The 13210-nt window shown below is 32.2% G+C and overlaps 1 protein-coding gene across 1 annotated transcript; it reads right to left on the reverse strand.

Annotated features, from left to right (window-relative positions):
* Positions 1-5737: 5737 nt before the first annotated feature.
* LOC110007381 (EG45-like domain containing protein) lies at positions 5738-12447 on the reverse strand. Its single transcript, XM_020668109.2, has 3 exons — positions 12270-12447; positions 10604-10883; positions 5738-5960 (listed from the first exon to the last, which is right to left on the reverse strand). Exons 1-3 carry the CDS (start codon positions 12376-12378, stop codon positions 5954-5956), a joined length of 396 nt encoding a protein of 131 aa, XP_020523768.1. The 5' UTR covers positions 12379-12447; the 3' UTR covers positions 5738-5953.
* Positions 12448-13210: the final 763 nt, after the last annotated feature.

The following is a 13210-nucleotide window of genomic DNA, read 5'->3' on the forward strand; positions in this document are numbered from 1 at the left end:
TCCACTGTCAAATATTTCATCCTAGAGGTGGATTTTGAGTCCAAACTCTTACAAGCCAATAATCTTGACCATCATGAAATTGAAAGAGAAATTTTGAATTTTTAAACAATAAAAATAGATTATTTTATTTTTTTATTAAAATAACATCCAAAAAAGTCTAATTTATTTTTAAGATTTAAAATTTAGAAAAATTTATATGGACTTTTTATTTTGTTTTTAAAAATTTAAAAATAGTCTGTATTACATTTGTTATCAAGTCCTACTTTTTGAGAGCTTATTATATATTTTAAAATTATCTTTTATCAACGAGTCGGATAAAGCTCAAATATGGGTCATCCATACTTCTCACTATCACATATCGAAAAAATAATACATAAAAAAGAAACTGATAACGAAATATGATCATAATACCTTTACAAATTTTCAGGGATATTTTAGTAATTTTAGTCTTTAAATTTTTTTTGTATTTTTTTTAACAAGTATGTGTGTGGGTGAGAGAATGGATGCCTGAAGTTTTTCCATGAATTTCTTTACAATTCATTCATTTTGTTATATTCGTTTATTTTTTTCAAAATATATCGGTTTCGTATCAAAACCCCATCCTTTATCAACACCTCAAGCAAGTTAAGCTCATTTATGGGTTCCCATTAAAGTGAAAATTTTGAATGAGGACCTATTTAAACGTGCCTCCTCCTTCAACATAATGTCTTACTCGCTATTTCTACCGTCTAACCTATCCAAAAATAAATAAAAAGGAGAAATTTACATACGGATCGGATTAAAGGTTCATTATAACAAAATGGCTCAAAATTAACCGTTATTAAGATGGAATTTGAATTTTTTAAAAATAAATTTAATAAATTTGACGGGCCAATGTTTAAAACATGAGACCTCATGTTGATCCCTTCCCGCTTACGCTCTCTGTCCTTAACCCCTCGCCTCTCTCTCTCTCTAACGCTTCAAACCCCAAACCATCGTCTCATCTCTCTCCATACATACGTAGTCTAACGCCTCGCCTCTCTCTAATCCTCCAAAACCCCTTCCACCTCTCTCTCTCTCTCTCTCTCTCTCTCTCTCTCTCTCTCCTTGACCCCTCGTCTCAATTAAACCCTACAAACTGATCATCTCTGCACTTACTCAACCCTTGCCCCTCTCTCTCTCTCTCCCTCCAATCCTCCAAACCCCAAACCCATCATCAGGAGTTTCCCACCCTTCCAGTCCTTACCTTCGATGGCGAAAACACAAGCAGAACCCTAACCCTAAACCTCAAATCCGCCCCCCTAAACAGGGAGGGCAGTTGCTCACAGGGGCATCGTCACTGATCAGCAGAGCTAGAGGAGAAGGACGGCTTCAGCCCTAACTAGAGGCGAAGTTGAGAGGAGGGGGCAAGAAGCCCCACCCCCAAAAGAAAACGCGCCGACCTCGAAGGGGTTCTCAGTGAACTCCATTGAGGTGTGGAGGAGGTGTTATCTTTGGCCCTAAACCTAAGGACTGGTCCATTAAAATCAACAGGAAGGAGAAGAGGCTCGCGATTTCGATTACGACCTCATCGGACAGAGGGTAACCTTGTCCAAAAAAAATAAAAAAAATTGGGATTCCATCTTTCTGGATAATAACAGGCCAATTTTGATCCATTTTGTTATAACAAAGCTTAACAATGTCCGTACGTAAATTTTCCAAAAAAAAAATGCACCACCCTCCAAAATTCCATGATATAGATGGATTTAGAATTTAAAACACATTTCAAGTTGATGCATTTTTGTTTTGGCTGCGTGATTTTGTATCTTAGATAATAGTGCAGATATGATGATTTGTGAAGATTTGAGATAAACAGTGATGAACAGTCTACAAAAAAAAATTTAAGAGAAGGAGAATTGTTTCATACAAGCTGGATCGCATTTTTACACATCGGTCTAGAGGTATAAAGCATCCGTTTTAAAGATGGACATAAATAGGTGCTCCATCGAAAAACTATTGAAACTAATGTTTTTTTAATAGAATTATTATTTTTAACTTTCAAAAATTTATTTTTCTCTTTGTTAATATAATTTTTTCTTAATAAAATTATTATCTCCATGTTAGATATTACATGTTCTTAAAAATTAAGTCAAAAAATCCATCTCAAAAATAGATTTTTAAGAGGTGCCCCATTTCTATATGGACTCATAGAAACCGGGTTCTTAAGATAATCTACTTTCAAAATGCAAAATAATTCACTTATAATTTATAAATTGTGATGTCAAGATTGTTGATGAGAAAAATTTTAAGCCTAACATCTTTCTCACGTATGAATTCGTGAAGGAGACAGCATTTTTCTAGGTGCTTTCGGTGCAGCAGCATTCCCTAACGTGTCCTATTATGTTTTTTTACATAATGATATACTATGAGACTATTCATCTTGGGTACATGGTGGTCACAAATAATTTTGACCATGGATTTTAAATTGGATGACTGATGTATTTATTCTATTGACCAAGTTCAAAGTTCAAAAAAAGTATTTTTGAATTTTGTGACACTCAAGCTAGCAGATTTCACATCGGACGGTTATAAATAATTATGACCTTTTTATGTCAAAGATAAATAGTCTCATTAACAGATATATTACCACTTGAAAATTATGTATTCGAAAGAAAAAAGGATTTTAATCCCTATAATTTTATATTTTGCAAGAGTTTATTTAGGTCCCTTATTTTTTTTTTTATAGATATGCCAAATCTGTATTAGTTTTAGAGGTTTAAATTTCATGATTAAATGTAAAAATTGGTTTCCGTGCAGCCCGACTTTTTTCTTAAACGGCCACCTTCCATAAACCAAATCCATAAATAAATTGTCAGTCCAAAATAGGGCATTGAATGATAAATACATTATTAGTTTGCTTGTTGGATATTTAAGAACCCAAAAAATTTCATACTCCTGAGGAGGCACACTATACATTCATGGGGCGAAACCCAATCTAGGAGTATTTTTAGGATCCCATATTTTGGAGTGTAACCTCTTCAATCCATAACCTATATTCAATCAAAACAAAATTTCCAAATTCCATTCTCAATGGGATTCAAAAAAATACCACCTTTGGATTGAACATAAATTGCCCAATTTTTTAAAGGTGGGATCTAAGTATAGAAAGCTCAAAATTTTAATTTTGTTTTCTTTTTTTGAATATAATCATATACTAAGTTTTAAGTGGTTTTCAAAATTTCAGATTAAAAAAAAATCTTCCCAAGTTAGTCTTCCGCCCAATGGAATCAGCATACACAATCTGCCCCCACAGGAGCATAGCGTGCAACCTCATTCAAGTATACAGAGAAGTTCCAGAATTCATACTAATGATCAAAGTCTTTATTGACCAAAGACTTTTTGCCAAAGCATTAGTCATCTTCTATTTACTTCAACGTTTGTAACACGTAATTGCACATGGTACATAAAAGAAGGAAAAGATTAGTGTAGGGCGGCCGCTCACGCTGGAAATTGCTGTTTTAGACTTCTTGTACTAGAAAACCATCAAGTTCTTTGTCTCTATCTCGATCTTGATGAGCATAGTTTGAAAATAAATTGTATTTAATATCTTTAAATTAGTTATTTTTAACATATTATTTGGATTATTTGTTTTCAAGCGTTCGCATATTCCTTAAATCGCAGCATTTTTTAAAGGGAAAAGTTTATATACAGTCGAGGCTCTAAACAATCAAATTCGAGCCTACCTCAAAAATTTCACTAGAATAGGTTGTTTTGATGCCCAAATATCTTCAAATTCATCATTTCTACATCAAGATGCATGGACATGTGAAAAAAATGGATTTTAAGGTTTGTAAATAGTATATTTTGTAACGCACTTTTGGACCATCAATTTTCAAGATTTTCAAGTTTTCATAGATCTCTCTATCTACACTATTTTTGAAGCTTTAAACTTTATCATTTTAAGGCTATCAAAGAGATTACCAATAATGAAACTACATTTCTTGACACTATTTGAAGGTAGGCTCTAATTTGATTGTTTAGAGCCTAGGTTCGATAGAAACCACACCTTTTTTAAAATTTCAAATTTTAAAAAAAAAAAAAAAAATTTGACAGATTAATGGTAGGAATTAAGAGAGGGACATTATGTTGAGGCATCCACCCCCTTATCAGCCTGTGCCCTATCTCCATTCCAAAACTATGATAAGTGTTTTCAAGAGTGAAACTACATTTATTTTTAGTGGGGTGCAATTTGTATAGAGTCACGGCTCTAAACAATCAAAGTAAAACGTACTTTCAAATGGTGTCGAGAAATGTAGTTTTAATATTGAAAATTTTTGTGATAGCCTTAAAATATATTTTTATCTCTACTTAAAAAATTTAAAGCTTTAGAAATAGTGTACAAATAGTGTCGAGAAATGTAGTTTTAATATTTAAAATCTTTATGATAGCCTTAAAATATATTTTCATCTCTACTTATAAAATTTAAAGTTTTAAAAATAGTGTCGATTGAGCAGATCTATGAAAATTTGGAATTTTTGAAAATTGACGGCCCAAAAATGTGTTACAAGATGCGATATTTTCAAAACTTGAAATCTATTTTTTTTCATGTCCATGCATATTGATGTAAAGATGATCAATTTGAAAATATTTGGGCATCAAAACAACCTCTTCTAGTGAAATTTTTGAGGTACATCCTACTTTGATTGTTTAGAGCCTTGGCTCTATATAAACTTTTTCTGCCGCTTAAACTTCGGCGTACCCTAACCGTAACCACAAAAGACAAGGCGCACATAAAATCTCCACTTTTTCAACACATAAAATAAGTGGCTATTTATCTTTGGTACAATGTGGTCATAATTAATCTTGACCATTGGATGTGAAATTGGAGCACTGCATTTATTCTATTGACTAATTTCGAAGTTCAAAAAATAATTTTTTGAACTTTGTGAAACATCTAAGCAGTCAGATTTCACAATGGATGGTTATAAATAATTTTGATCTCCTTGTACTAAAGTCCTCATAGTATACCATCACATAAAATAAAAAGCGTAAGCGTGAGTTGAGGAATGGTAACTCAACAAAGATAACCTATTATGCCTTGTAAGATTATCCCCGGCGTGGTTTATTTCGAGTCATTTAGAGGGTATTTGATGAAATAAAAAGTTTATATAAGGTTGAGGCCCTAAGCAATCAAATTAAAGCGCCTATCAAAAATTTAATACAAGAGGCTGTTTGGAAGTCAGAAAACCTTCAAATCAATCATCTTAACATCGAGATTTATAGGCATGTAAGAAAAATGGATTTCAAGTCCGGAAAATAGTGCATCTTGTAATGCATTACTTGGGCCATCTATTTTCAATATTTTAAGTGTTTATAAATATGCTTAATCGACAGTATTTTTGAAACTTTAAATTTTTATAAGTAGATATGAGAATAAATTTTCAAGGTATCCCAAATATTTTTGCTATTGAAAAATTATCTTTCAACACTATTTAAATTTTTGAAACTTTAAATTTTATAAGTAGATATGACAATAAATTTAGTGTCTCAACCTTATATAAACCACACCCTTTAATAAATTGAAAAAAAAATATCAAAATACACCCAAAAAATGAAGTAGATAGTATTATAGTAATATCATTTGATTGAATTTCAAAATCCGTCAAAAATATACATGATCATAGGAATACTTGAAATTTCATAAAACATTAAAAGTAGATAAATTAGAGATAAATTTCTTCATAAATTCCAGCACGAACTCCTTCATTGAGCATAACACTTGGAAAAGTCCACGCTTTATTTATTATTATTAGATAAGATCCATATAACAAACATTCCACAGGCAACACCATCCGCTTGCCTTGAGAGTGCTGCATATGATTATGGCCAAAATACCCATTATTATTTTGCATATATCCAGAATGCACCTCTTCATATTGCTAGGTATCAAGAACAGAGTCCAAGCCTCCAAATCCCACCAAGAGTCGCATCAGTTTCAAACTCTGTGGAACAACAAAAACCATAGATAATGAGTAACAATAATTTAAAGGGTGCGGTTGGTATAGAGCTCAGGCTCGAAACAATCAAATTGGAGCCTACTTTCAAATAGTATCGAGAAATGTGATTTCAATACTGAAAATATTTTTGATAGCTTTAAAATATATTTTTATCTTTATTTACTAAGTTTAAAGCTTCAAAAAGAGTATAAATCGAGAAATCTATGAAAACTTGAAAATCTTTAAAATTGACAGTCCAAAAATGTGTTACAAAATAATGATTTCCAAACTCATTTTTTTCTCATGTCCATGCACCTTGATGTCGAGATGATCACTTTGAGGATATTTGAGCATCAAAGCAACATCTTCAGTGAAATTTTCGATGTAGGCTCGAATTTGATTATTTAGAGCCTCGGCTCTATATAAACTTTTTCCTAATTTAAATAAGATATTTTTTTTTGGGTTGTCTTCTCAATGCAATACATACCTTTTTTATAGGGACCCGGTTTCTATGCGGCAAAGCCCGTGTATGTAGAAATGCCAGCCTCTTAATAAATCTATTTTGGAGATAGATTTTACGACTTAAGTTTTAAGGATATATAATCTCTTACATGGAGATCATGAAAATGAAAAAATAAATAAATTTTAAAAATTAAAATAATAATTCTAGTAAGAAAACATTTGGGCTGTTATTTTCCATTGTTTTTATATGGCATACCCACTTGCATCCATCTTTAAGATGGATGCTTTACACTTTATGGACCGCATATGTAGAAACGCGGTCCAACTTGCATGAAACAAAGTTTTTTTTTCTAGAATTTAGATCATCAATTAAGGTTGATTGTCAAAAAAAAATTAATGGAACCTATTATCATCATCATCATCATCATCAATATTATTATTATTATGATTATTATTTACTATTACTTTCATGCTGGGATCATCCCAAAAATAAGGCCCAAGGGCCAGGCTCGAGCCAACCCTACATATTTATATTGGGAAAAAGTTTATATAAGGTTGCAACCTTAAAATATAGAATTATAGATGCACCTAAAAAATCCATCGGAGAATGTTGTTTTAATGTTGAAAAATTCTCTAACAAATCATCTCAACATCGAGATGTATAAATATGGAAAAAAAAAAACAGATTCTGAGTCCCAAAAATAGTATATCTTGTAACACATTATCTAGACCGTCCATTTTCAAGATTTCCATATGTTTATAGATCTACTTGATTTTAACCATTTTTGGAGTTTAAAATTTTATAATTAGGTATTAAAATAGATTTTTAAATAAGCCTAATTATTTTTTACATCTAAATTGCATGTTGTAATAAAATTTAAAGGTGTGTCTTAATTGAATTGTTTAAGATTGCAACCTTATAGAAACCACACTGTTTATATTGTGGGTGTGATTTGCATACGGCTTTGGACTTAAATAATCAAAGGCCCACCTTAAAATAATGCCCAAAGATGCGGTTTCAGTGTCAAAAAGCTAAAAAGCTTTACAATGGCCTCAACGTCTATATTCTCTCATAAATATGAAATTTAAAGCTATAAACTTGATGTAGATCAAAAAGATCTACTAACACTTAAAAATCTAAAAACTAGACAATCCGGATATTATGTTACAAGATGTATTAATTTTATTACTTGAAACCCATTTTTTTTAATATTTATACATCTTGAGGTCAAATAGTGAGTTTTGTAAAATTGGACTAACCTTTTTTAGGGTGTTTTTCTAATGCAACTTACTTCTACAATACAAGGTTGGTGCCCTATATAAACACTTTTCTTGCATTATATATCTATATATAGTATCACGTATACCAGTATATATAGGTCATCAACCTCGAACAATCAAAAATCTTCTTTTAGAACATAATCTATATATATAGGGAAAAGTTTATATAAGGTTGCAACCTTAAAATGTAGAATTACATATGCACCTCAAAAATCTATCGGAAATGTTGTTTTAATGTTGAAAAAACCTTCTAATTGATCATCTCGACATTGAGATGGATGAATATGAAAAAAAAATGTTTTTGAGTCCCAGAAATATTGCATCTTGCAACACATTATCTAGACCGTCCATTTTTAATATTTTTATATATTTATAGATCTACTTGATTTTAACCATTTTTTAAACTTAAAATTTTCTAATTAGGTATGAAAATAGATTTTAACCGTATATATGGGTTTGTCTAGAGTTAACAACCCGTCAAAATACAAAGGTTCAAGTTAGAAAGGGTTCGATAGGTATACTTATCAAAATAATGATTACTTTTTTATTAAAAATTATTTAAATAGGTAACATTAAACAAAGGCAAATTTGAAACTTTCACAAAAATATAATGTCATTTTGGAAGTTATTGTCCTGAAACTTTATTTGTAGAGCGCCATTGTAGTTTAATTAAAATTTCAATTTTACCTATTATGGAGATAACAAAATTACCTTTTGTCATGTAGTAATATTTACAAAATTGCCCCACAAAAGTAACTTTTTTAAAAAATAGATTATAAAATTAATAAATTCATCATTCACAACTCTCTTTATTTTGAATGTTTGTAATTTGAAGGGTTGTGAAGTTTAGATTATCCCTCTCTATATATATATATATATATAAGATAAATATATTTTTATCTCTTATTTTTAACTTTCATATCTCATGAGATCCAATGATTAAAATTATTACTTGTAAGCAAAATGTCTTCATTTTTTCTATCTTACAACCCCTTGACCCTTTTGACCATAAATTTTTTACCTAAACAAATACTAAAATGACACCCTATTCAAACTACATCTATCTCTCTCTAAAACTCCATCTCTCTTTCTTCGCTTCTCGGTGAGTTTACCAGCCAAGGAGTTTAGCTTGAGCTCGAGCACGTGCACACCCCATATGTGAGAGAGAGATGGATTTTTAAAGAGACAGAGATGGAGTTTTAGAGAGAGAAAGATGGAGTTTACTTTTTAGGGAGAGAGATAGAGTTTTGAGAGAGAGAGAGAGATATATATATATATATATATATATATATGGAGTTTGGGTTTTAGAAAGAGATGGAGTTTTGACAAAGAGACTGATGTGAGAGAGAGAGAGATAGAGTTTTAGAGAGATAGAGATAGAGTCATTTCATAAGTTGTTGAGGTCAATAATATATGGTCAAAATGATTTAGGGAGTTGGAAGATGGAAAAGATTGAATCATTTTGCTTATAAGTAATATTTTCAATTCTTGGATCTGATGAGATATAAAAGTTAAAAATAACGGATAATAAGATATCTACCCATATATATATATATATATATATATATATATATATATATATATATATATATATATATGGAAAAGTCTTCTCAACACCTATAGGTGAAAATGAATGGTGATTTCGCCTACCTTCATCACCGTCCAAATTTCATCGCGTGGTCACGATTGTCCAGTAGTGTTTTATTTTATTTTATTTTTACAAATCAGAATAACCTAAAATTTGGAGGGTATGTACATCTTACTGAGGTTCATCTAATAAAAATATAAAAAAATTATCCGCAAACAAATTGACCAAAATACCCTCAAAACTTTTGGGGGGTATTTTGATCAATTTTTTAATGTCAATTTTTTTATATATATTTTTCGAAGATTCCCCTATTTTTTATGAATATACGTTCCAAATTTCAAGTAATTTTGATTTATAGAAAAAAAAATGAAATATGAAACACAACCGGACAATCGTGACCGCGCGATAAAATTTGGATGGTGATGAGGGTATGCGTAATTACTATTTATTTTTTCTTATAGGCGTTTGAAAGACTTTTCCTAAACCCTCAACCCTATCCAACGCCTATAGGAAAAAATGAATAGTGATTTCTCATACCCTCATCACCGTCCAAATTTTATCGCGTGGTCAGGATTGTCCGATAGTGTTTCATTTTTTTTTTTACAAATCAAAATGACCTGAAATTTGGAAGGTATGTACATCTTACTGAGGTGCATTTAATAAAAATATAAAAACAATTATTCATAAATTAAATTGACCAAAATACCCCCAAAACTTTTGGAGGTATTTTGGTCAATTGTTTTCAGGTAAAATATTTTTTTTTATAATTTTTAAAGATTCTCCTATTTTTTGATGAATACACGCTCCAAATTTCAGTTCATTCCGATTTGTAGAAAAAAAATGAAAAATAAAACACTACCGAACAATCATGACCGTGCAATGAACTTTGGACGGTGATGAGGGTAGGCGAAATCACTGTTTATTTTCACGTTGCGTAGTGTTTTTCATATATATATATATATATATATATATATATATATATATATATATATATATATATATATATATATTTATATATATATATATATAATTTGCGATAATTAAGGAATTTTCCAATATCCAAAATCCAAAATCCTGAGGGTTTTTGAGGTGTGCCTTGCTTTCATACTATAAGATTAGACAGCTCATATAAAAAAATTTCATACTGTATTAAAAATATATATATATTTTATATATCTACATATTATGGACAAGCCTGGCCTAAGCTAATCTGTGGGCCACATGAATTCAGGCCCGGCATGGGCCAGTTCTGGCCCAGCCCAACACTGGCATAGTTGTAGCCCTAACGATGGTGGTAAAACTAGTGGATTTCACTTACTGGTGGTAGTCTATGGTGATCTTGCCTTCATCAGGGTCTGCAATGGCTTCAAAGGCTTCTTGAGAGAGATCGATGGTGCCACGGCAACCTGCGGGGCAATAGTCGACGATCTTGACAGTCACCGAGCCTGAGCCCCTGCAAGGGTGCTCAACACCGTTGTTAGTGCCACCAGTGCACTTAACCTTGTAAACTCGGCCACATGCTCTTTTTGAATCCCATATCTCATCACTAGCAGCCGCGATCATGGTTCCTTCGTTTTTGAATCCATCGCATGAAGAAGCTATGTTGCAAGCACAAGCAGTTCATGTTACTAGCAAGCTTGTCATGCATGTTTACTGTAAAAAACTAACAGTATGCTTCATCCCAAAAAAAAGAATAACAGTATGCGATTTGTGACACTCAAGAAAAAACTAACATTATGCGGTCTATGCATAGCCATGGTGTTAGTGGCTTAGGCTGATAATTGTATGATTTATATTGATTTGGCCGATCCAAATAGGTTGAGTGGGTGGACAATCTAAAACTTGATTCTGGGTTTTAAAACAGTGCATAAGGACACAGATTATGTTACATCCAAAATCAACAATCTATTGCGAACAATCGACGGTTGAGAGGAATCGTTCCTCTAATCAAGGCCATCAATGTCAGCTTAAGTTAGAGGAGCATTCACCTCAATAACAGATTCTTGAGGTTACATGAAGCTAGTAGTATGTATAATACGTATGCAACTATTATGTTGAATGCAAAGAAGTAGCTTCCTTTATGGGAAATATGGGCTTCCTTTAAAGAGAGAAGAATGAAACTCCTGCAATGAGAGACAGGCTCTCAAGACAGAGAAGTAGCTTTCTAGAGAGAAATTGTGTGATGGTGCCTCGTACATTGAATGTTATGCTAGTTTCTTATAGAGAATCGATTTTTATAGAGATTGTGATGGTATCTCTTTTTAGTGAGATAACGTCTCGGCTGCTCTCATGATTTTCTTCGTGGTTTAATTGTGAAATTGATATGGGTAATCAGTAAATGATGCCGGTCGGGAGAGATGGTCAAAAGTGTTGCTCAACTAGGCTCTTTTGTAGGGGTAAAAGGGTGACTCTATACACAGATTTTAGTTTACCATGCCTGTGTACATAGCCCTTTTGAGGTGAACCAAGTAAACCATTTTGTTCTCGTTGTATTTGTGCTTTTATGCTTTAGTTCTCATGGTCCTATATGGATGCTACTTATATTAATTTCCTAGTTGATTAAGTAAATATCTTGATGGGATCTCAACATTCAACAATCTTGTTTCTGTATCTAAGAAGGTAAAAAACAAGGAGACTCTAATAATTACAAGGTTTCCTCACCCATAAGTGCCAGCCTTGAGTTCGAGACAGACATGCTATTCTGAGACATGGTAAATACTCAAAAACATGAAGACTCCGGTAATTACAAGGTTTTCTGCCCCATAATTGCCAGCCTCTCCATCAGGCTATTCTAAGACATAGTAAATAGTAAAAAAGATGGAGATTCCGGCAATTACAAGGTTTTCTGACTTATAATTGCCAGCCTCTCAGCCTGGTCGAATTCAGGCTTGCCCCGAGTCAGACAGACAATCTTGAGACAAACCATTAAAATGCCACACAAGCTCGCACACTCGAATATATGTGAGAGAGAGAGAGAGACTCACGAACATAAGGAGGGGTATAAAATGTGGCAGTTCCCTTATCTGCTACCACAAGGGCACAAAGGCCTAAACCAATCAAAATCACATTAGCAAAAGAAAACCAGATCCCCATTTTGTCTCTGTATGTAGTCTCTTAAGCTATTTTTGGACCCTAAAATCTTGCTTGAGGCTTGTAGCCATCAAAAATTCATCTCTATTTATAGAGCTTGGAGGGAGTAATCATGGACAAAACCAATAAGAAGAAAGCAAATCTGATTTGGATCTGATAAGGGCCTAAGCATTATTTTATATAGAGGTGATATCTGCCTTTTGGCTTCTAGCATGTGGAGCTTTTTAGCCCTCTAATTCTTTGCATGTGTTTTTTTCTTTATAGCCTCATAGAGTAGGACATTTATTCGGCAGGAATATAGATATTTACGAATGGACACGGTTTCTATGCGGCCAGCCGGCATATTGTAGAAAGGTGGGCTTGATAATAAATACATTTTTTAAATATAATTAGTCCTAATTTTTAGATAATATATAATCTTTAATATGAAGATCATGAATATGAAAAATAATAATAATAATAATAATAATAATAATAAGTATAATTAAGAAAACATTTCGACCGTTAGTTACCTTTGTTTTTAGATGGACCACCTATTTGCATCTATCTTTAAGATGAGTGCTTTACACCTATGGACTGCATAATGTAGAAATGCAGTCCAGCTCGTATGAAACAATTTTCCTTTATGAATTTGGAAATCCATTATAAAAAATTGTGTATTAGATTTGAGGCCATCACCAACCCAACTAAAGGAATCAAATTTCTTTTTGGGAGGAATTCAAACTTTTGTATCTATCTATTTCTTTTGGCAAGTTTGCTTCTCACTCTCTAAACGTTAATAAAAGAAAGAAAACGGTTTGGTAGGGTTGCAAACCTAGTAAATAAGTAAATATTC

This window comes from Amborella trichopoda, chromosome 12 (genome assembly GCF_054954075.1).
Source record: "Amborella trichopoda isolate Santa Cruz 75 chromosome 12, AtrichopodaSantaCruz75HAP2 v2.0, whole genome shotgun sequence".
In the NCBI taxonomy this organism is placed as follows: domain Eukaryota; kingdom Viridiplantae; phylum Streptophyta; class Magnoliopsida; order Amborellales; family Amborellaceae; genus Amborella; species Amborella trichopoda.